The sequence below is a fragment of the Amblyomma mixtum genome, chromosome 3 (assembly GCF_055824585.1).
Source record: "Amblyomma mixtum isolate Tamu chromosome 3, ASM5582458v1, whole genome shotgun sequence".
Taxonomy (NCBI): domain Eukaryota; kingdom Metazoa; phylum Arthropoda; class Arachnida; order Ixodida; family Ixodidae; genus Amblyomma; species Amblyomma mixtum.
In genome coordinates this window covers 220,614,381-220,637,967 of record NC_143014.1, presented here as the reverse complement: position 1 = coordinate 220,637,967, position 23,587 = coordinate 220,614,381, and the positions used below count along the sequence as shown (strand labels likewise).

Below are 23,587 nucleotides of genomic sequence, written 5' to 3'. Positions count from 1 at the left end.
CTTTTTGTAATAAAAGGTTAGGTACACAAGCTTTGAAGCTAAGTTGAAAGAGTTTGCGTATGATGTGAAAATAAAGTATAAAAAAATCCTACTTCTATTAGCCCGAAAAACATGCAGAACACAAAACATGGCTTATTTGGCACTGAAAAATCTTAGCTGCTGAGTCTACAAACGTGCATCCACCTGTTGCTCCTTTTAAACAGTAAGCATCAAATTAAAACAATGTTTAGACACCTCGTGTCACATTTTGGAAAAGAGGAATAGCACGCAGCTTTCTGGTACATTAAAAAAATTGTGCCCACTACTCGGAAGCGAGGCTGATTCAGGGGGCCATAAAAATCTGAATTTTGTTCCTAGCCACAGGTGGGACACAAATGTCCTACTATTTACTAATCCAGAAATGGCTAAAGAGATGCACTGTACTTACCATACCAGGCCTGCTGTTCTCCTTGAACTTCAATAGCCAATCCGAAATCTGCCAATTTGACAGCAGCGCCTTTGGCTTTACTGGCCAACAACAGGTTTTCAGGCTGTGGGATTGATACACAATTTGAAGATGACAACAGCTCACAACAGAATTGTGTAGTTCTTCAGCAAGAACAGATTTCATTTCTTGCGAAAACTGCTTTAGGCAGGCCTCACACACTGCCTGAAAGGTCTTTACTACCAAATAAAGTTCTAGCTCCACACAATTTTCTGACTTCGATAAGGCCTTCTGCATATGCTTATTTTCTTACTGCTGCCCCTTTTTGTGCTTCCTGTCCCCATCCCTCCCCCTTTCACATGTTCAAGTATTGAACTCAATGAGACTAAACAGCAGAATACATCACAGTTTCTTGGCCTCAACAAGACAGTCCCTTTGAGTTGCTCAATTAGACCACTATCCCTGTCTAACATGCAAGGCTGAAATTAACAACTGTATTCTCCAATGACGATTTCTGGGCACATTTTTCAAACTTGGCACAGAGAAACGGGATGTGCAGAAAAAAATTTGGTGCTTCTGGACAGCTGCATTCCTTATCCACATTAGTTTGGTGTATGTCACTTTCAAGTGCACTGACATGTACTTGAGAGCGGAGCAAGCCTCTTGCAGGTTCCCTTCAAAAGATGCATGCAGCCAGCATTCTGCAAGCTCAGACTGCTTGTACACTGGCCCGCAACACCAGTGCATTCATTTCAACTACAACCCATCTGACATGCCTTGAGAAATCTACCTATGCCACTTCCAAGGCCGACAATGAGACTTGGCATCCACAACTGAATTACTGAGCACTTAAGTTGCATTAATTAGACAAAATGGCCAACAGTGACATGGTGACATACTATGTAGGTCATTTTGTGCCACATGGGAATGAAATCACAATTGGAAGTGATCACTTAGGAATACAGCCCTAGTCGAGCAAGATGTGTCAGAACAAATTTGTAGGGGTAGGCATAATTCCCGCCAATACAATCCAATGTGTACTGTAGTTGTAGACAGCACTGCCAGATACCAAAAACCAAAAGAATGTAGTAAACTTTCATGAACACTATAAAATGGCTGCCTTTGTGAACCGAAAGTGCCCCTATTTTGATACTGACACCAGCAACGTTTTAACTGCTACAGCAGTGTTTCAATACACCTAGAGAAAAGTCTTAACACTACTACTGAAGCTGAAATACAGAACTCGGCATGCTAAATTAAATACACCAAACAGCAGAAACACAGTGTCATCAGCACATTCCCTCTGCTACAGTGGGGCACATACCAGATGTCAGACTACACAAAAGTAAAAGTATTAGTGAAGATCATAACCTCACATAAAATTAAAGGCACCACAAACACATTTTAAGGGCACTGCAGCTGCTGTCTGCAACTGTGCACTGATTATAAATCTTTGTGTGCTCAACAACACCAAATGAAAGACACCTTACTCAACGGTACTTGAAGATAATAAATGCTAAATACACGAGTAATAGTGTTGTGTGCTCTCATACACACTCCATGCAGGATCAGGTTGCTGCTTCCCACTGACATCTCAACTTAAAAAAACTTCAGTAGCTGTCAAGGCAGACACCCCACCTAAAGCCAACTTCACGTTCTCAAAGAACTATGGAAGACTATGGGCAAAAAAAAAAAAAAAAATGCGCCAGTTTTATCAGTACTTCATATCATCTCTTTATCATTTCATTCACCCTACCCTTCTGCCCTGACCCATCTTTTTACAGTTATCATTCTACTTTCACCTTATGCCCTGCACCTCCTAGTATCAATTCTCAGAAACGCTTGGCTTCTCACCGCCCCCCCCCCCCCCCCCCCCCCCCCCTAATTTCAAGCTTTCTCTGCACCCCCCCCCCCCCTCCCTCCCTCATTTTCGCTTTCTTTTTATAATGTCTCTAAATTTTCTTCGTTCTGCTGAGCTGGCCTATTTCTTTATAACAGTTTTGCAGGTGAACCACTCAATCCTCTCTAGCAGCCATCCTGCCTGGACAAGATTTTCAAGTTCACGCTACCCATCCCAACACTCTTTCCGCATTACACCCTCCTCCCCACACCTCCTCGAAGTGAAGAGCTTATATAAGCCCTGCCAATGATGAAAGCTTTGCCCAGACGAAGGCAATTCCTCCTGTCAAAACGTTGGCAAGCACACTCAGGCTCTCCCCTCCTTTGTTCACCTTGTGTGTGTCAAGAAACCATCTACTTACCCCCTCTCTACTATGGACAACTAACTAAAACAATTTACCAACTTGATTCAAAAATATATCCAAAACTCATTATTCCTTCTGCTTCTTGGTTTTCCCATAAAAAACAATTAGTTAATCCTAACAGATGTCATTAATAAACAGGCCGCTGAAGTTAGAAACAAATACATTTAATTACTTGAAACTTCCCTCCTGCATTCTTTTCCAGCCAGACACAGTACAGCACTGGACACTTATGTCTAGCATCATCAAAGTGAGGCTGGTGCACCCTACAGCAGTGTGCTGCTACCTTCCACCTATGTCCAGTGCAGACAACTGAAGTCAAGCAAGCATATACATACCTTAAGATCTCTATGAACCACATTGTTCTGATGACAGTGGTTAACGCTCTCCAGAATTTGTTGAATGCAGTGGCTGAAAGAAAAAAACACAAGTGTTAAGAGTAGCTCAGCTATAGTATATCACAGCATCATGAATATACAGTAACATATTGTCGATATGAGCTTACTTAATTTGAATATCCAATTTATTCAAGCGATCCTTTGATCCAGTCAACATGAAGTGTATTGAAAAGGCCCCCTTCAAGTTGAACTCCCCATAACTTGAACAAATTTCTGTCCCCTTCGAATTTGACTTATAGAGCATTGATCATAGTTAAGAACAAGCAAGTCCATTCAAGCTGTGCTTTCACAAAACAACCATGTGTAGTTAATGCAGACTCTTGTGAATATGAAGCCTCAGTGTTTACATGTTTTCACTAAGCATATAGAAAAATACCATGAACATTAAACAAGAATTGTTCTTGCACCGATGTTCTATGTTTAAATGTGATAGCATAAAAGGACTTGGAGGTCATGTAGATAATATGTCCAGATGAAAGGGTAGGCACAAAAAAAAAAAAAATTCCAAGCATAAGAACAGCAGAAATGCACCAACACCAAGAACAGACTCTAAAGAGTCTTGGTTGAGAACATGGAAGGCATCCTAACCACTAGGTCATTCGACAGATATTTAAAACAAACTCCATAAAGCCTCATCTACAATAGTTCACCACTGCACACTTCCAGCTTTTATACGCATAAAGCTTGATTTCAATTCAATAAAATGCCAAAATGCCTGCCAAAAGATGTTCAAAAAACTGCAAAGACGTCAGTCAAGTGTTACAAGATTACTAGAAGCCAGTTTATCACTTCAGCCACCAAGTATATGAAGGCAAGTGCAGCCAGCAGAAAAAGTTTACAGGATGCATGCACTCAGGTGCAAATCTACTGTAGCTCTGTCTCACAAACCAGTCACATGGTATTAATGCACATCCCTTCATCTTTGCAGGCATATCATGCGGTTAGCTTCTACGACTAGACAGAAGTAATTTTCTTCTCTGCACACACACATTCCATAAACTTTTCCTGGTGACTACATGGATGTTAAGAAATGGCCTGAAAGGCCCCTGTGGCTTCTTCTTTTCTTCTAAGGCTCAGGACCTTTGTGTAGGCTAGAACCTCCTGGAAGGGCAAGACAATGCGAACTGATCACATTTTGTTTCTTTCATTATATCTCAAGCATGCAAATGCCACTGTTTGTACCACCTGTATTTTTGAGCACTCGTAGTGCAGCAAAGCTATGTATGCAACTTTGATGCAACCACAAATACTCACAGACAGAATGAAGCTAAGTAGGGGACTTGGTCCAGTAGCCTGGGCTGTGTTTCAGCGTTGCATACGTACTAATGCTTTTTAACAGCTGTCGAACTCATAGATAAAGCAGCTACGACTACCTCTGCGAAATATTAGAGCAACATGCACCACAAAATGTGGCACGACTTCAAATTAAAGCCCACTCACACTAACTCTCAGCATAGCCAATGGTGACAAACAAGCACATCCATGCTACATTTGTAATAAGGGAGTAATTACTCATTGACATCCACCTGAGCGCAGCTATACGGCTGCGCTCAGGTGGATGTCAATGAGTAATTACTCCCTTATTACAAATCTACTCCACCTTGGGGGATTCCCCTAAAAAATTGGATCATGCTACATTTCAGCTGTCAATTGTTCTGACTGACAGGCAACTTGCTTCCATGGCACCCGGTCGCTCGTGCTTTGCAAGTCTACTCTTTAACAGCACTGCTCATTTTTTAACATAAAGATTATAGCCCTTTGGCTTCACTTTCCAGTCCCTTTACGTTCCTTCGAGGCCCAAATCTAGTTTCAGATTTTCACTTTGCTTGTTTGGTTGATTGTTTTGAAGCGATAGCTTCACTGCGCCAGGTTTCAAGCCGTCAGTGTGGCTGCGCCTCAGCCGTGTCGGTGCCGGAGAGCATAGCCGTTGTCATGGCAACCACCGCAGCTGGGATGGGGCCTCGCCTTGCCTGGCACTTCGTGCAGTTAGCGTGGCTGCAGCGGCCGTGTCGGTGCCGGCGTTCCGCGAGCTGCGCATGCGCGTGACGTCACGACACATCGCTCTCCTCACCCGGCGCTTCACGCGGTCAGCGCAGCTGCGGCGGCCGTGTCAGCACCGGCGCTCCGCCAGCTGCGCATGCGCAATAAAGTGGAGAGGAGGCGAGGCGGGTAGTATAAAAGACGCATCTGGCGGAGTAGCCCCGGCTAGAGATGGATGAGTCGGCTCGGCTGAAGGAAGCCAGAGACTGCCGTTGGAATGAAACCATGCGGCGGCGACGTGCAGAAGAGACCAAAGATGAAGGTATCGCTTTTTACCAGGTTTAACCATGCTAAACCATCAGCCAATTTTTTTGCGTTACAGCTTTAATGTGTGCTTGTCCATGCATAGTCCCTGTAGAGAGTGCAAGAACAACCAAATCAAGCGCTTAAACATTACAAAGCTCTACAGCTCAGCTGTGACAACTGAGCATGACGCGCAATGCGCTATTATAATTTGCTGCCTCCAAGCAACAGGGGTCTATGCACACCTGCCATGGCATAGAAAAGGCACAAAATGTGAGCTTCTGAAGTAGCTTAATTGCACTCCTTCTGAGAAGGAGAAGAAAGAAAAATTCTGTTTGCAGAATTGCCCCCAGGAGCACCTCAGAAGCAGTCTTGGAAAGGGTACAGCTGACAGAAGCGCGGCGAAATTGAATGACTACTATGCTGCAACTCCACTAGTGCCGCAGGAACGATACTCGACCGGAGGAGATTCAGAGGCTCTTCATCATAATACACCTCCAGTTTGTGGCATTAACTAAAAAGTGGCTTTAACCACACACCAACTTGACAAACAAGATATTTAGAGCTACAATGTTAATCGTTCATGTAGTTGACAAGTTTATTTTATAACCTCGAAGACCCCCAAAAAAGGGGTGTGACATGAGCGGTAGGTTGTACAGAAATAAAAAAGGACCATATTCTGCACAATGCCAACATAAAGGTACAAAATAAAAATTAAACAGGCAAACAACTCTCAAAATCAAAATGCAAAATGCTCAAATGCTTTCATGGTTACAAAAGAAAAAAAACAAAACACGAGAATAAAAAAAGACAGAGGCACAGGACGGTGGATAAAAACTCCATAACGAATTTGAGAACAATAAAACCGCATAGTAAAACAAAATACAACAGATCAACGTTTGAGTGGAAAGGTAGATGAAAACTTAAAATGCATCAAAAGATTTCAGCATATCTTTGAACATAACCATATCCTCTATTATTACAGTGGCAATGGGAAGGCCATTCCGATCTTTTGCTGTACGGATGAAGAAAGACTGCGCAAGTGTTTCTTTTTGGGTCAGGGTATGGCATCTGTTGACTGTTTTTGTGACGAACTGAAAACGGGGAGTGTTTCGTGACGTAGGTGCTTGACGGAAGTGAATAGTAGAAATGATGAAAGAGGGCTAAACTGGCTAGTTTTCAATGGTGCTCTAATAATGACAAGCTGGATCGGTCCTTTAGCTTGGTTACACTTGTGTAGGATGAATAATCAGAATGAACAAATCTAACAGCGCAATTTTGTATAGTTTCTATGCTCTCAGAAAGGTTATCTTGATGTGGGTTCCAAATGGCTGCTGCAGATCAGAAACGGGTGGAGTGGGTGAGGGAACAAACGCAGGTTAATGACATCCTGGTCGAAATCAAGAGGAAGAAATGGGCTTGGGCAGGGCATGTAATGCAAAGGCAAGATAGTTAAGGGTAACTTAAGGATCCTGCTGGTACTTAAGGGTAACAGAGTGTATTCCAAGAGAAGGTAAGCGTAGCAGGGGGCGGCAGAAAGTTAGGTGGGCGGATGAGATTAAGAAGTTTGCGGGGATACGGTGGTCGCAGGTGGCAAAGGGTTAATAGGAGTGACATGGGAGAGGCCTTTGCTCTGCAGCGGGCGTAGTCAGGCTGATGATGATTATAATGGAGCGTCGATGAAAATGCATCATCTTACACTTTGCAATATTTAAGGTATTTTTCACACCAATTTCCTACTGCTAGTAAGTCACACTGTAGGTTAAGCCTGTCTTCATGATTACTTATTTTAGCATAAATTAAGCAGTCGTCTGCAAAAAGCCGGATGTTATTGCTTATGCACTGAGGAAGATCGTTAATGAAGATAAGAAAGAGAAGACGGCCAAGCACCAATCCCTGGGGATGGCGTGAAGTGCAGGGGCAGGGTTAGATGCTGTGTTAATAATTAATGCAAACTGCTTTCTCTCACTAAGGAAATTTTCAATCCATGCAAGGACAAATGGGTCAAGATTTAAAAGAGATAATTTGTGCATTAGCCAGCCATAAGGAACTCTATCAAAAGATTTTTCGAAGTCAAGAAAAACAGCCCCTGTTACTGAGCTATTATCTGGTTAGCGTGCAGGTCATGCAGAAAAGTAGCCGATTGTATTTCGCAGGAAAGGCCTTAACGGAATCCGTGTTGTGCTGGGTGTAAAAATTGTGGTGCTCGAGGTACTGAATAATGCTGAAGAAAATGTGTTCCATGACTTTAGAAGAGATGTTGGTTAATGCTATGGGTCTGCAATTGTAAATGGATGACCTGCTACCTGATTTAAAGATTGGGATGACCTTCCCCATTCTCCATTCATTAGGTACACAGCCCAAATAAAGTGACTGCATAAAAATTAATGCCAGAAACCCGCTATTAATCACGTTTGTATTTTTCAGTATCTTAGAATTTATGTTGCCGGTACCGGCAGCTGAAGACAGCTTTAAATTATTGATTACAGCAATGATACCAGAAGGTGTAATTGATATTGGAACCACAGCTTTAGCGATCAGCGGACAAGAGGGCTTGAAGGAGTTCAGGCTGTGTTCCTGTGTTAAGACTGTGCAGAAGCCTACAACTGGCTCTTTTGCTCAATCATTGTCATTGAGCAGTTTATCACAATTGTAAGTGATGGTTATCGCAAGGTTTTGTGACGGATTGATTGTTTTCCAAAACTATCAGGGGTTCATCCCAAGCATGTTTCGTAATAATGCGTCAAAAAATTTCGCTTTGCCTTGCGTACATACTTAGCGGCTTCCTTGTTAGCTTTATTGTATACCTCACGTACACTTGGGCTATTTTTCAATTCTGCCATCCTGCAGAGCTGTTTACTTTTATTTATAAGCTTTTTAATAACGGTACTAAACCATGGGGCTGAAGCTTCCATTTTTAATAGTTGTGGAAGGCATAAACTTGTCAACGAGGTCGTTCAGCTTATTTCGAAGAAGGCACCAGTTTTCTTCTGTAGAACGCACATGAAATCCACTTTTGTAAGGGCTACAGAGATTTTTCAGCTCTCTGTTTATCGCTTGATAATCACAACAGTCATTCAGACGCATCTGTTTGTTAGTGGGTTTTTCTTTATGGCACAGGAATGTGAAACTAGAGAGGATAACCTTATGGTCGCTTACTTCCTTAAGGCAATGGAGGGACTGCAGACTAGAAGGGTCAGACATTAGTAGAAGATCCAGTACGTTTGCAGTGCTAGCCGTTTCTCTAGTAGCCTGAGTGATCACCTGCGTTAGCTGGTAGTCTAACAGGCAGTTAACAAAATTAGTGCATTCTTTAGAAGTTGGGCATGAATTCTGAAACCAATCTATGTTGGGGTAGTTAAAACCTCCGAAAAGAATGAACGTTGCATGTGGGTACTTCGTGTGCACAAAAAGCAGCGTTCATCGGGCACCATCTCGGGGCTCAGCAGCTGTACAGCCATGCCATGCAGTCTGACACCATTCACCTTTGTCACACAGGCGCATAGTTGACACATACTTGAAAAGGAAGGATTTTGGGCACAGGGCAATAAAGCAAACGTGTCTTATTAAAAATCGAATCATTCAACCGCTTTATCGTGAGTGCACTTAAAACGCACATATAACAACCATCAAAAGAAACACGTCTGTCTTGTAGTATGTCCAGATAGAGCCCAAATCTTTTTGGCTTTCGACACAGTCTTTTGCCCTCTCCCTTGTCCGGTCCTTGTGCTAACTGCCCACCTTTTAGAAGTAATGGACTACACAAGGCATGATAAGCATGCTCATGCAGCTGGGTTACAGTGATTAGGCAATACCTGGCATCAGCTTCACTGTAGTATTCCCTGGCAACGATGTCTTCAAACAGCTCACCACCAGTGACACTGCGCAAGCCAGAGATCAACACCATGTTTAGTCACAGGCTTTATTTACACAGAAATGCACCCAGGCTAGGCAGCCCCTATCCTAGTAAACCCATGTTCAGGTAAGACATCAAAAGAAAAATTGTAAATGCTCTGCAAAGGGATGCAAACTATGCCAAATGCTCATTAAATGCAAAGTAAATTTAAGAAATACAGAAGTGCTCATGAAGCAGGACACAATGGCGACTAGAGCAAAAATAAAGACATTCATTACAAACTGCTCAGTAAAAACAGTCAGGCTAAACAGTGCTACATCAATTAAGCCCAATCCAAGCCTAATACAAAATAATGAGGACTGTATTCGGTCGTTTTAAGAATTTTATGAAAGGACTCATTGTTTTCATGTGAGACTTCAGCTATTCAACGTGCGTAAGAGTTTTTCTAGTAATATTTGTGAGGATATCACTGCATCACACAAAGCATCATCCCTTGACGTGGAACGAGTTATGTTTCGGTTTGCTCTTTTCACTTAAAGTGGTTCCACGAGGTATTTTGAAAAACAGTTTTTGTGGTGGAGAGAGAGGACTCTAATGAATATAACATTATCAACTGGTTTATGGGCTCCGGATAATTTCGACCACCTGCGGTTATTTAACCTGCACTGACATCGCACAGCACATAGACCTCTAGCATTTCCCCCCCATCAAAATGCGACTGCCATGGCTGGGGTTGAACACGTATCTTTCGGGCCATCAGCAGAATGCCATCAACTAAAAATGTAATGCTCTCAAAACCCTGGAGTTCCGCTGGAATTCAACAAGTATAAACAACGTATACCACACGCTTTTTGCTTTCTGGGAGAGCCAAACATTTCCTGCTTATCTGCACACAAACCACCCGTCACATGGACCAGTTCCCACCATATTTCCCCAACATTGTTCAGGTTACCCAAACAGTTTTAGACAACAGGCACAGTTACCAAAACAAAAGAACACTGCACCACCACCGCAAATAGCTCCTTGTGAAGATTTGCAGAAGAAATTCCGACATTCTGGAACGTATCAGCAACAACAAAAATCAGGTGAACATGTGGACTGACATGCATCAAACCCCGTGAGCCATGACTGCACTCTCAGTCGCTCAGTTGTCTGGTGCCCGTAAATCAGATGCAATTTCAATGAATTGCAAGCATTTCTCCGGCACACAATTTAGTGCTACCTGTAGCAAATGAGCCCACTTAAAACAAACGCCACTTTTTTAGACTACTCCAGTCATGTAACTGCAGTATAATAAACCCTCCATTAATGTCAGCACAAGCTACAAGTGAAAGGTACAACATTAAAAGAACAAGCTTTTCAGCTGAAATGCACCAGAAGCCTAAGTTTTCTATCTGTCTCTCAGTGTTCACCTATCATGTTTCCTTTCCACCACATGTTGTGCTCTTCGTGGTCTCGCATCAAATAATTTTGTCACCCTGCAAGTTTTAGCCTCAGAGGTGAGCACTAGCACAATACATCAGTAATGCACAACCTTGGGCGAAAATCTTCGGGCCAGGTGGCTTGCTGACCCTTATGATGGACCCATTACGGCACCCATAAAGACGAAAAGGTTTAGAAGGTGAGGACGGGGGTTCTCCTCATCCTACACAGTTTTAGAGCTCCTGGGATGCCATAAGGTTTCCACTACAGGGCCAAAAAGCAAACCATGTGAGGGCTGAAACTTTTGATCAAGGCCAGACTATTTTTTAGTGCTATCAGTAAGCTATTTTTTTGCAATTTTAGGAAGACTTCTTATCTTGCATGGGAGTACGGAGAGGTGGTGTTCTAGAGGTGCTGCTTGATTTCCAACAATGCCAGCAACTGCTGTTTTACTGCTGTTTTACAGAACAACAGCTCAGTTTTCCAAAGACCACTGAACTGAATAGTGGTCACCGGCACTTACATGGCACTATCTGGAAAGCTCAATTCAACCTCTTGGTCATGTGAGATGTACCACATGCAAGCCATTATTAAATAAAAATAAGGTTGAAAATTATTTTTTTAACTCACTTTCCATTTTACAGAACTGTAATTTCTGCACCAGCTTTGTGACTAGTGTATGCAGCAGATTAACATAACACAGCCCTGACAATCCAGTAGTAACATGTTTGGCTTAGCACTCAGCCACACTTCTGATGTCACTTTACATGTTTGCACATTTATATGTATTTGGTCAGTGAAAGTTGCAGTTTTTATAAACAAGTTGTGTGTGCACACCACTCCAAACTTGAGTGCGTGCAAGCACAGAAGCATGCTTAACCTTCATCAAATAGATTAGTAAAGAGCTCCAGACACACGCCAAGACAGTGGCTGACAAGCATACAGATTAAACCCGACAAACTAATGCAACACTGAAAGCAAAATAACCATACTTTCATTTTATATTTTACCTCTGCACTACTGCTTCTATCACCTGTTCAAGAAACATTACAACGCCAACCTCATCACAGCACAGCATGTCACAGTTCTACATGCTGTAGAGTTTGCAGCAACAGTTATACAAGGAACATCTCACCCGGTGTTGAGACTATCAAAATGACAAGTGCCCTATGAAGTACCAGGAATGACAAACAAAGACTGAACTCACAGGTCAAAAATTAAATAGTGGTATCCTTCCTCTTGTATACTGTCATGAAGCCGCACTGGAAAAGAGAAGAAAAAGGATGCATTCGATAACAAAATACAGCACTAAACCTTTATGATACAAGTGCCTTCACTAGCTATAAAATAACACACTAGAGTGAAACACATATAATACATAATTATTAGCAAATTTGCCACATGTGTCAAAAGTTATCGAGGAACTGAATGGACTGAAACAGCACAAAAATTCTGCCAAGAAGCACTACAGCAGATGGCATACAAAAATCTCGATAGCAAGAAAATCTTGTGCATTCAGTAACGGATCACAATGTAATCCATTAAACAAATATTTGCCTATTTACAAATTAATCATGAAGAGAGCTTTGTGTTCCAATGCTAACATGTTCTGTTTATTCTAGCATGTTCCAACACAATGCTTGTTTACGACACATCAAACTAGTTTACAACGTTTTATACTTAGCAAGCATAAGGCAGCCACTGGAACCATCCTGCATGCTTGTCAATAAATGAAATTTCCCTTTTCCTTCCTTCAAATACCATTGTAATGCCCTCTGGGCAGCTCCACAAATACCAAGAAACCCTGCCAGGTCAAAAATGCATTCAATATCTTGCCTTCAACCTAAAGCAATGCATTCAAGTGTCCCTTTTTGCCTATAGAGAGAAAGCCTTGTTAACTCTAATCAAGGCATGCCTAAATATTTGAACAACATTATTAGCAAGGAACACAGCAGTACATGCATCTGTGAAACTAAAAATAAGGTAAGTAAGGTGAGAAAAAGCAACACTTAATACTTTAGCTTCCAGAACACTTGACTGTCATTGTAGTTTCTTTGCATCTCAGAAGGTATGCGAAACACAGATGCATATGTGGCCTAAGATATGAAGGATGCAATTTACAAATGTGCGAACATGATAAATTACTGCTTTAGCTATGTAAATGCAACTAACTACAGTGTTCGCACAAAAACAAGAAAGAATATAGAGGAGGAGGGGGGGGGGGGGGGGGGATATTTCAGCATGGAATTCCACTGCTGTTCATATCAGGTACATTAACATGAGTAAAAAAGCATCTGCGACACTTTTCACTGCATTTAATAGCTTACGAAAGGCAAAACAGGCTGCACTACGACGATCTTGTATATGAACAGAGATTTCACCAAGTGCCACACAAAGCAGCGTCTACTATCACAATATGGACAGTTGTAACTTAATACAAAAAAAAAGATCACAGCACATACAAAAGCTGGTTATAAAAGAAGTGTAAGCTTTACAACTAAGATCTGCTCCACAGGAACGAAAACTTTCCTTTCAATACTGCGCACTAGGACGCGCACCGCCCCTCCAGGCTTGTTTTTTCGCAAGGCAGAGACGCCTAGCAGGCAAAGCACGCTTTACAGGAAGCAGCGCCACAAGAAAAACGCGACAGTCGGCGGCCGGGGCGCGAAAAGTTCACTGCTGCCATGATTTCGCTGCATGCGCCGGTCACCTTCGGTGGATGTTTCAAGTACCACCACAGAAACGTGGATAAGGGCTGCGCACTGAAAGGGCTTACACGGAAGACCGGCTATTCCGTATAACAGCCGCAAATGGATCGATCTCGGCATAACGGAGCGATGTTTGCTGAAAAGCAGCGAACTCGACACTATTGCGGAGTTTGTTTACTCGATAATGCAACGCTGCACTCGAGTGGAGCTGGAGCGGCAGGCGCTGCAGCGAAGAAGGCCATTGGATACAAAACTTTTATCCGCTAAAGAGACGAAGCACTCACGCAGCGATCTGTAAGGAGCACAGGGTAAAGCTTATTTCATGAAAGCAAAGGGAAGAACTACTAGACTACCCCCTTCCGTGCAGCCGCTTTCGCATCAAGAGCCAATAAAAAACTGACAAAGTGGCACGAGTAAAAACAAACACGAAAACGCCAGTTTTCTCCCCCTCACACTCTCAAAGGCCGTCTACTTGTTTCGCTCGCTCGCTGCTTTCGCTGTTGAAATGGGTCTCCAAACGGAGCAGCTCCCTGGAGCTCCCCTTCCACAGATCCGGGCCTGCTCGGCGCACCTGTCGACCGCAGCTGCTGCCGCCGACCGCGTTCGGGTGCAGAGAGGAGCGGTGCGCACGCGAGGCGGGAAAGAGCGCGGACGAGGATGCGGAGACATTCGTGGCGAAACGAAATGTCGCCTCCCTCTCACCGCCCCACTCCCCCGAACGACGACATTCGCGAAAACACGCCCCCCCCTCCCCCCACTTGGGTGAGGCACGAGGCGGAGGAAGAGACGCAGGCTTCTGCCCGGGGCCGACTGGCCGCTGCGTTCACGGGCAAGCGGGTGAATTAAAGCGCGATCACCACCGCCACCGATGACGGCTCCGTGAAAAAGTGGGCCCGGAAGAATCGTCGTCCGAAACGCGTTCGTCGTCCCCGCGGCGGACGAACGAAGGAGACCGGGGCATCGAATGCCACCACGCGGGGCCGAGGGCTAAAAATAGCGGCGCCTCTCCGAGACAAGGACGGTAGGCACCTATTTCGGAGGAAGCGCAGTGGGGAAAAAAAAAGAAAGAAAGAAAAAGCCGCATTAAATGCCGCGGGAAGAGACACGTACGCCGACCGAGAATGCGCCTTGGAATCGGGAGGTCTTCGCTCCTGGGCGGCGCGGAACGGCAGCCGACAGAAGACGTCGCGGCGACCGCGCGCTCCTCTCTGCTACGCCGGCCGCTCGAAGAGCGAACGAGGCCGGACACACAGGGCACGCATTCAAAGGCGCCGAGATTGAATTACCACTCGGCGCCGGTTCGCGGAGGGAGAAAGCCGTCTTCGGGCGCCGCTCCCCGTTTCCGGACGGCCGCCCTCTGTGCCGACGCTCTCGCCCGGAAAGAGGAGCGGCCGCCCCGAAAGGCCGCGCAAATATTTGCGCGCCCCCGGGTTGGACACAATCGCGCTCGACTCCGACGCCTTGTCCCCCCCCCTCCCATCATCTCTCCGGCGGCGCAGCTTTCTTTCGACGCCACTCTCTCTCCGGAGCGGCCGCGCGAGCCCACCTCGCTGCTCGTCGGCGCCGTCCCGATGCGACGAAAAGGAAAACAGCCTCGTGTTCTGCCAGCCTCCGCTAATGAGTTCTGAGAAGGCGCACTTGCGTAAGCACTCACGGTTTCAACTCCTCGCTAGAGCGCTAGCGAAAAAGAGCCAAGTGACGCGAACGTTGCAAAAAGTTGCTGAACGAAGCGCCGGGGAAGCGAGAAGTGCAACGAGGCACGCATGCAGGGGGGGGGGGGGGGGGGGGGGGGGGCAAACACCGGAGCCGAACCTGGGCCGGTATTTGTTACTGAGCGGCCGCTTTCGCACGTGTAAGCACGTTTCTGTCTCAATCGCACGGGCTACGGAGTCAGCGTTTCCCTCCAGCCTCAAAGCCGTGAACGAGCGAGAGAAAAACGTTTACGAACACTGCGCTTCGCATAAGCTCGCATCTACCGACCAGTATCTCCAAAGTGTACGAAAGATGTAAATTTAAACGTAGCGTCGGCTATGCCCATACGCGAACATTTGACTTTTCTGCGGCGATTACCAAGGTGATGGTCACGGTCACACACTGACCCGGCCCGGCCAAGGTCGTGCATGGCGTACTTCAAAACTCACAACAGCCACGTCTGCGCCACCGCCTGCGCCTCTGCTTGCGTCAGACGTTGCATCAGAGCCACGAGGAGGAGTACTGCCCATCAGCAGACAGCAGCGCAAAGAAAGAAAGGAAAAAAGAAGAAGAAAGAAGGAGAAGAAAGAAAGAGGAAGAAAGAAAGAAAGAAAGAAAGAAGAAGAAGAAGGAGGAGGAGGAGAAGAAAGAAAGAAAGAAAGAAAGAAAGAAAGAAAGAAAGAAAGAAAGAAAGAAAGAAAGAAAAACGCTACCACTCCCGCTGGCGAAGACTGAAGTACGCGTTCCCTCCGCGGAACTGCATTAACGAAAATAGTAATCGCGGTGAGCGACTGTCTCTCCGCGGAGAACCACTGTTCCATGGAAACGCGAGCTTTGCTCGACACGGAAACCGCGCCCTGGAGTTCCTGAAAGTACACCTTCGACCCCGAAGACTGTATATAGGCGGCACAACAACGTGCCACCACAGAAAGGACGCAGAGATCAAAAAATGACAAAAAGGCGCGAGCGCAAGCCAGAAACAAGGACTGCGCGCCTGTACACATCCCAAACCGAAAGTGGCGCCACTCTCCTGTGCTGTGATCAGTGGGGGGAAAAGAGAAAAAAAGAACCAAATGGCGTATCTCGACACGCGATTAAGCCCTTCAGGTTACTTGGTAGTAAACTGCTCGGCTCCCGGAGAACGGCTCGGTTTCCAGCGCTGGCGCGACGCGTGCGCAGGCAGGCAGGCAGGCAGGCAGGCAGGCAGGGAACGAGGCCCGCCGCAGCAACCAAAGAAAGCCCGTCACAGGCAATGCGTTCCGAAACGAAACCCGCCGGCCGGCGAGCGCGAAAGGCTCGCAATTAATCACAGTGGGGTAATGACATGTAAAGAACGCGACAGCGCGGCCGAGGCGCAGACGCCAGCGCGAAGGGGGAAAGGGGGAGCGACGCCGCGAGGCCCAAACTTTGTTGGGCACGCGACGGCCGCCAGCGCGGTAATGGCCGCGATCACCGCGCCCCCTCTCTGTCTCCCAACCAACTCTTCGGCGCCACCTGGGCTCGCAGCAGCACGCTGTCGCAGTGCGGCGGCCAAACAGACGGGGGCGAAGGGGACCTCGCTTCTCCGGCACAGCAGTGCGCGCTCGCGTGACCACGCAAAACGAGACGCTGCCGGAGGCTCGCAGGTCCGCACAATGGCCGTGCCCAGCCAGCGGCCTACAGCACGGGCACGATAGCAGCCGCGGTCAGCCGAGACCTATACCCGCCTCCTGGGCGCACGTTAAAAGAACTCCCAAGCAGCGGAAATTCGGGGTGTGCTAATAGCACCTTTTCGAAACCGAATCGAATACGAATAAGCTAGCTTTGCTGGGCACGAATATCTGCTCTGTATCGGGGTGCACAGCAGCAACATTTTTGTCACTTGGGGCGGACAGTATACTGGTGCCATATATACTGAGTTTAACCAACTTACCTTCATTAGTTCGTTTTTAATTGCCTTCCCAATTTTGAACATTTCCGTAATACTGCCTCTCGATCGGAATTCTTCAAACTGAAAGTCAATTAAAAACGAACTAATGAAGGTAAGTTGATTAAACATTGCACTTTGCACCAGTATACTTTCCGCCCCCAAGTGGTAAAAGTATTGCTGCTGTGCACCCCGATACATAGCAGATATTCGTGCCCAAAATAGCCCAATTTTCATCGATTTAAAAGGCCGCCGATTGGATACAATTCAACGAACGCAAATTATGAGACCAATTGATACTAGATAAACATCTATTCTATATGCAGGCCGAACGAAACTGTTATAAGTAGTTTCTTCAGAAAAGTTATCTGAGTAGGTCCTTACAACGAAACCACCGAATTCGTCACCTGCAATACCACCTCTTATGCAGTTGATAACGCAGCTACACTATAGTACAGTGCATAAATTGACAGAGTTTACATTAAGCTTTCGGATGATGCCTACACTGTGCTGTTTGAACAAGAACAACGCGCAGAATGCTAGCCTAGCCCAAAATGGAGCATTCGCTCAGCCAGAGTTCGAAGCTGTCGAAACACGCAACGCTGATCTCTGCTAGGGACGCGGAACACGAACACAGTTACTAACCCTTTGACAGTCATGTCATACGCATGGAAAACTTGTCTTTGCTACAGATGACGACAGCGAGCGCTAGATTTAGCGACGAGTGTTTGAGCCATGACCTCCGAACTCGGGCGTGAATGCAGGGTCTGCTAAGCATCGCTGAGTAGTAGTAGTAGTAGTAGTAGAAAACTTTTATTGAGATCTTTTAAGAGATTCGCGGATTCGAAGCCTCCGTCGTCTTTCGTGGCGCCGGCGACTTGAGGCTTCTCTTCAGCAAGGTTGGGCCCCTAGTCCAGGGCTCCACTGAGTCGCGCTGCATCAGTAGCGTGCCGCACTAAGGCCCTTTGGGCCGCGAGCTCGCTGCTGGTGAGCCGGCTCTCCCATTGCTCCGCACTCGGGAATTCGTGTTGGTGGAATGCTTTATTTAGTTCGCACTCCCATGTGATGTGGTATAGTGTGGGTGTGTCGCCGCACCAGGGGCTGTTTGCTCTGTATTGTGTTGGTGACATCTTTGAACCTTGTCGCGTCGCCAAACCTTAAAGGTCATGAGTGTGAGAATTATGAACGCCGCCACACGCATTAATGGACCGCGGCGCGGTGCTGAAACCGCACTCCCGCAGAGATCATCGGTCGCGGCAGCGTGCTGTGCGGCGTCGGAGGGGGCCTTGAAACAGTCCTCGTAAAAGGAAAAAAAAAACTACAGCGTGCCCTACTGTAACTTCGTACCGATTATTCGAAACCTATTCGAAAACTTGACAACGGACTCGATTCGTTCCGAATAATTTTGAACATGCACTATTTGATTCATTCAGCGAGTCGAGTAGAAATATATCCCATTCGCTATTTGAGAATTTCGAATATTCGCAAAAGCCTAGAAATTAATGCGGAGCTTTCCGCTGAAGTGTGTTCTTTGTCAAGTATAGCGGCTCTCTGGCCGAGCGGCGCATTTCGTGGGACGACGACGCTGCGAGTGGGAGCTTTTTTTTTATTATTATTACTATTATACGAATTCGTCAAATGGCGCGCCTCGGGGAGGACAACCAACAGGCTTGCCATAACCGACCTTCGGAATGTCCAAAGTTCTCAAACTTCCCAGATCAAAAAGGTGCGAGACCCGGCAACATTCTAAAGTGCGCAAACCATGAAGCACCCTGCGTGCATGGCGAAAAAGCACCAGGACGGAAATAATGCAACAGATTTATTTTCTCCGCATCCCCATCGTCCGCCGCGTCGAGTGGAAGATCCCGGCGAGACAGCGGGAGCGTGGCCTCGCTCGAAGGAAAGACGAAGGGGGAAAATAAGAACCATGGAACAGAAGTGCAGTACAACCGCAATTGTATTCCGGCCCTGATCGGCGAACGGTCTCGGTGCTGCAACCACGCGCCATCAAGCCGCAGACCACCCTTTTTTCTTCCTTCGCAGGAAGTAGGTGCAGAACAACAGAAGGCGACTAAGAGCCGTCAGTGAACTGCAGCCAAGCCATGTCCATCCGGGGCACAACTGCCTTTCGCGCCTTCACCGCTAATCCGTCGGACAAGACGGTGCCGGAGAGGATAGGCGTCCGCACGTCAAAGCATGCACCTGCACTCCCGGAATCCTCGTCGACGCTGAATCGAACCACCGCTCGAAGAGGATCAAGATGCCTCCCGGCGTTCTGGTCCACACCGGACGCGGACAGAGAGCTGCTTACGACAGCAGGCGTTGCAACACGTACTGTATTAACCCTCTAATGCACCGAACGGTTTAACTATAATAGTGCAGTCACTAGGGGTACCTGCATAGCAGAAAGGAAGAAAACATGTACATTTATCAAGAAAAATGTGATCACGCCAGAAATAAAATGAGCCAGTTACGAGCAGCACTTCTGAATCTTTCGGAGCGGTAAAACTGCGTACAAATACTCAGGCGCATACAATGCAGGCTCAAGTTCAAGTTCTAGAGAGCGCTCCATCAAATGCCAATGCACCACAAAGAGAGAGAGGGGGATAACATTTATTAGCACCCCCCAAAAGGCTGACGGGGTTCCGAGGCGCAGCTCGCGGTCCCAGCCATGGCCTCCCCGTCAGTCGTCGACCGGGACCTCCTGGATCTCAGCTGCGGCCAGGGCGAGACGGATGACTTCACGTTCTCCCTTTTCTGCCTATATGAGAAGCAGAGCCTCCCAGGACTCGCATGTTCTATGAGGTTCCCCAGAGCTATAGGACACGTCCATCGTGTTCGCTATGCCCTCGCACGCAAAGTACACGGCGTTCCGTTCATCCTTTTGCTAAGGCGTGATTAAATGAAATCCCTTTGGCGTCTAATGTAACGCGACGAGAAAGGAGCGCGGCACTGCTCAAACGACTAACTATTACACCGTTTCGCGCACGCCGTACATCCACGCTTGCATCTTTCCAAGCAACAACCGCTAACACACAAGCAGTTCATCTGCACTAGGCGGTGTTCCGTTTCCAACCTGCGGAGAAGCTATAGGCACGCAAAATGAAAAAAAAAAAATGAAAACCTTAAAACCCGGTTTCAAAGCAGCGCGTGGTCATTAGTGGATCACGCCAGACTACAATCGTCCGCGGAGCGCGCTCAGGCAAAGATAGCCGAAGGGTATACGCTCAGAGCGGGTGACGGGGGGGTCCTCCTTGCGGTTCAGACACGTACGAAGGGTTCCCGGTCGTTGTCCCCTTTCTTATTACAAAGCACAAACAAAGCCCTGCTACGGCCGAAGCACGTATACGATGGGCTCCGGAAACGCTCTTCTCGGCCCATTACAGCCACTCTCGATGGCTTGCCATCGACACCGGCCTCTTCTGTCGCCTCAGGATTGCTTTTCTGTGTCGCGTCACTCGAAATAAACTGTCAGCCATGTACGAGAGGTGGAGGCCGGATGTCCGGGAACGTTTTATCGAAAACGATGAGAGAGAAAAAAAAAAAAAACGCAGCACACGGGCGCACTCGGTCCGACGACCGCGCGCGTTGTGCGAGCCGCGCCTCGCCTCCTGGAGCTTCCCAACACTTATAAAAATGGTCTATAGACAGTCTATAGACTTCTTATTGACTCTATTGACTTCCTACAGATATTTATTTTTGTCTATTCATAGTCTATAGATAAAAACTAAAAGTGTATGGCCATAAATCTATAGATTGTCTATAGACTGTCTATGGCATTTCTATTGCCTATGGACAGTTCTCTAGGATTTGTCTATAGACACTCTACAGACTATTCAAAACTTTTTTTGTAAGGGAAACGCAGTAGCAACGCGTTCGCAAAGCTGCTACTCGTTCCTTCCCTTGTTCATTCGTTCGCTCTTTAGTTTTAAGTACGCCTTTTTGCCCAGAGGTGTTACTGAGGGGAACGGTGCATAAAACAAAAAAAAAAGTGTCCAAAGAACAATGCCAACAAAAATCGCAAAATAAGCACAAAAAAATGAGGCAGAACAGAAGAGGACAGAGCTGTTAATTTGCCCTAAAAAAAAATCGGTTCGGGGCCGGCAGGCCGACCGGCTATAGTGTTAGGCGGTCATATCACATCAGCCAGTGCCCCAATCACGATAGCCGCTGGCCGGTCGCGCGGGCTTCTGCTGTCGTCATCTCTGCGCCTTAGCGCAAACCTCGGCCACGTATGCGCCTGCTCGCTCGCGGCAGTTCACCCGCTACGGGAGCAAATTAAATAACGCATATCTGCGTCCTCTACTGTGGCCTGGGCGTGCTCAGCTTGCAGACAAGAGGGACGCACTGCGCAAGCCGCACATTCAAAAGCATAGTGCACCCCCCCCCCTTCCCGCACGCACGCACGCACGCACACACACACACACACACACACACACACACACACACACACACACACACACACACGCACGCACGCACGCACGCACGCACACACTACGGTCTCTTAATGCTTAGGCTGTGAGGAAATTCGGCCGCATAGCGGCTCGCGCGTTTCCAAAAAAAAAAAAACTTGAGCAAGCAGCCGCACACGCTGTAGTTGGCCGCCAGTGCACACACTCGCTTAGTTTTTTTTTTTCATTACAGCGTTCTTCTCTAGCTCCATCGCCACCGTTACCCTCTGCGCCCAGCTGTCCTCCCACGATCATGTGCGCAGCACGCGCGAGAAAACGGTTTTCAAAACTCGCTCGGACGCTCAGTTATGGGCAGGAATCACTTAGACTAATAGACTGGCGCTAACGGGTGCAAAAGAAAACTGCGCGCAGACAGAGTGGAGCTAATCCTCTACACCACGAGGGCTTTTGCGCATTTTTCTTGCTTTGTTTCGTTCTGTTTGTGCGAGTGCGCTTTCGCGTTCCTCGCGCGCTGCCATCTTGTTAAACGAAGGCGGACACAAACAGACAGCGCAAAAGCGTCGCCCAGAGAGGACGGCCGGGGTGCAAAAAGGCGGCCGAAGGGAGGAAGAGGGGCGGCCCAGAGTTCCGGCCGCCGCCCCTCGTTCGCTATTCCGCGCGACGCCCGGCGCGATGGCCCGAATGGCCCGGAGAGAAGACCGCACTTGCTATGCGCCGCGGGTAGTCCGGCACGAATCGTCGGGCCCCGAAAACGGCACGCCAACGCCATCAGCGGCTGCCGTCGTCGCACCACCCGAGGGGCGACAAACGGCGACGAGGACTGGATGCCGCTTTTATTCTCCCTCCCCCCACCCTCCCTTTCCCGCCTTTATTCTTCACAAGAATCGATCAACTCCTGGCAGCCGAATGGAGCGGAAGCGAGCAGTGGCCGAGAAACGAATGCAAGCAGCACAGGCGGCATCTCGAACAATAACAACGTGAGCGAAACCCGGTGCCGTATATTTTATGTACTGCACCCCACCCACCCAGCATGACGTTACAGTGAATCACAAACCGGCACGCATGCTACGGGCGCGAACCAAAGAAAAGAGGAGCACGCGATGCACCTTATACACCGAAACAACAGTACACTTATACGAACAACGTTATACGCAACGCTCTGCAGGGGATTTTCAACAGTCCAACGCACCTCCCCAATTATTACCTCTGCGACAGTTCGGCGCAGCCTTTTTGGTTGTTTGTTTGTTTGTTTGTTTGTTTGTTTGTTTGTTTCTGGTGAAAAAAAAAACTATTTCGCGCCACTGCTCTTGAATTCGAGACGTCAAGAGAGACGTAACAAATCCTCGCATCACGACGGGGCGGGCGGCATATATTTTCCGTCTGCAGGCTTTTTTGCGCTTCGCGTTATAACGTTAACTCGTACACCACTCCAAAGACGCTACAAGTGGTTGTTTCACCCCAGTCTGGCTGAAGTCATTTCTTAGCGAGAACCGACACCAACGGCCAGTCACCTCGCATGGTAGTAACATAAACATCAATCGCAGAGCTGGTATAAGTGAAGTCAGCTCGGTGCAGGCGGTCGCCGTGTGATATAGTTATGGCGCCTTTCCTTTACTCACAGGCTCACCTGCGAAACTTACCAGTTTGTACGTTTCGCAGGCGCTATAAAAAAAAGAACTCTGAGCGTGTATGGCTTGCAGGCGTGTTGCTACACACGAAGACGTTAAACGGCACGCTTTATTTCGGAGGCAAAAATTTCATGTAATCATCACCCACGCTATATCACTCGAACTCGCTACTATTCTATTTTCATCGCTTCTGCAGCTTTTATTCACGCGTTTCTCATTCACCGGCACACAGTTCAAATGCAAAGCGCACGCCGTTAAGGCTGCTGCTGCAGAGGCGTGAAACACAGTGCGTCCCTTTCGTGGACTCACAGCGCTTTGACAAAGAAACAACAAGCTACAATGACACTGCGCGGAAAACGTAATTAAGTTAACGTGCCTCAGCGCATCAAACATCTACATCTCGCTTCTGGCACTCCTTTTTCCAGAAAGGAGTTCAAACGGACCGTTCATATTGGCGGGTCTCTTCCTCACGTAATATACGTATTTACTTCGCCGGAGATACACCCAACCAAATCTTTAGCTGGCTCGGGTGTTGCATCGCTAAATGCACCTTGTAAAAGGTTCTCTTCGGCTACGCCGCTGGCATATTCAAGCTGT

General features: G+C 47.1%; 1 protein-coding gene across 21 annotated transcripts in view; it reads right to left on the bottom strand.

Annotated features, from left to right (window-relative positions):
- Nucleotides 1–23,587, bottom strand: part of CaMKII (Calcium/calmodulin-dependent protein kinase II) — a 166,680-nt gene that overhangs the window by 44,267 nt on the left and 98,826 nt on the right. For all 21 annotated transcript variants that reach the window (XM_089582793.1, XM_089582790.1, XM_089582792.1 and 18 more), the window contains exons 4-7: nucleotides 11,852–11,906; nucleotides 9,182–9,247; nucleotides 3,024–3,096; nucleotides 428–530 (exon numbers count right to left, since the gene is read on the bottom strand). In XM_089582793.1, the coding sequence (XP_089438919.1) occupies nucleotides 428–530; nucleotides 3,024–3,096; nucleotides 9,182–9,247; nucleotides 11,852–11,906 (297 nt within the window). The remainder of the gene's footprint in view (nucleotides 1–427; nucleotides 531–3,023; nucleotides 3,097–9,181; nucleotides 9,248–11,851; nucleotides 11,907–23,587) is intronic.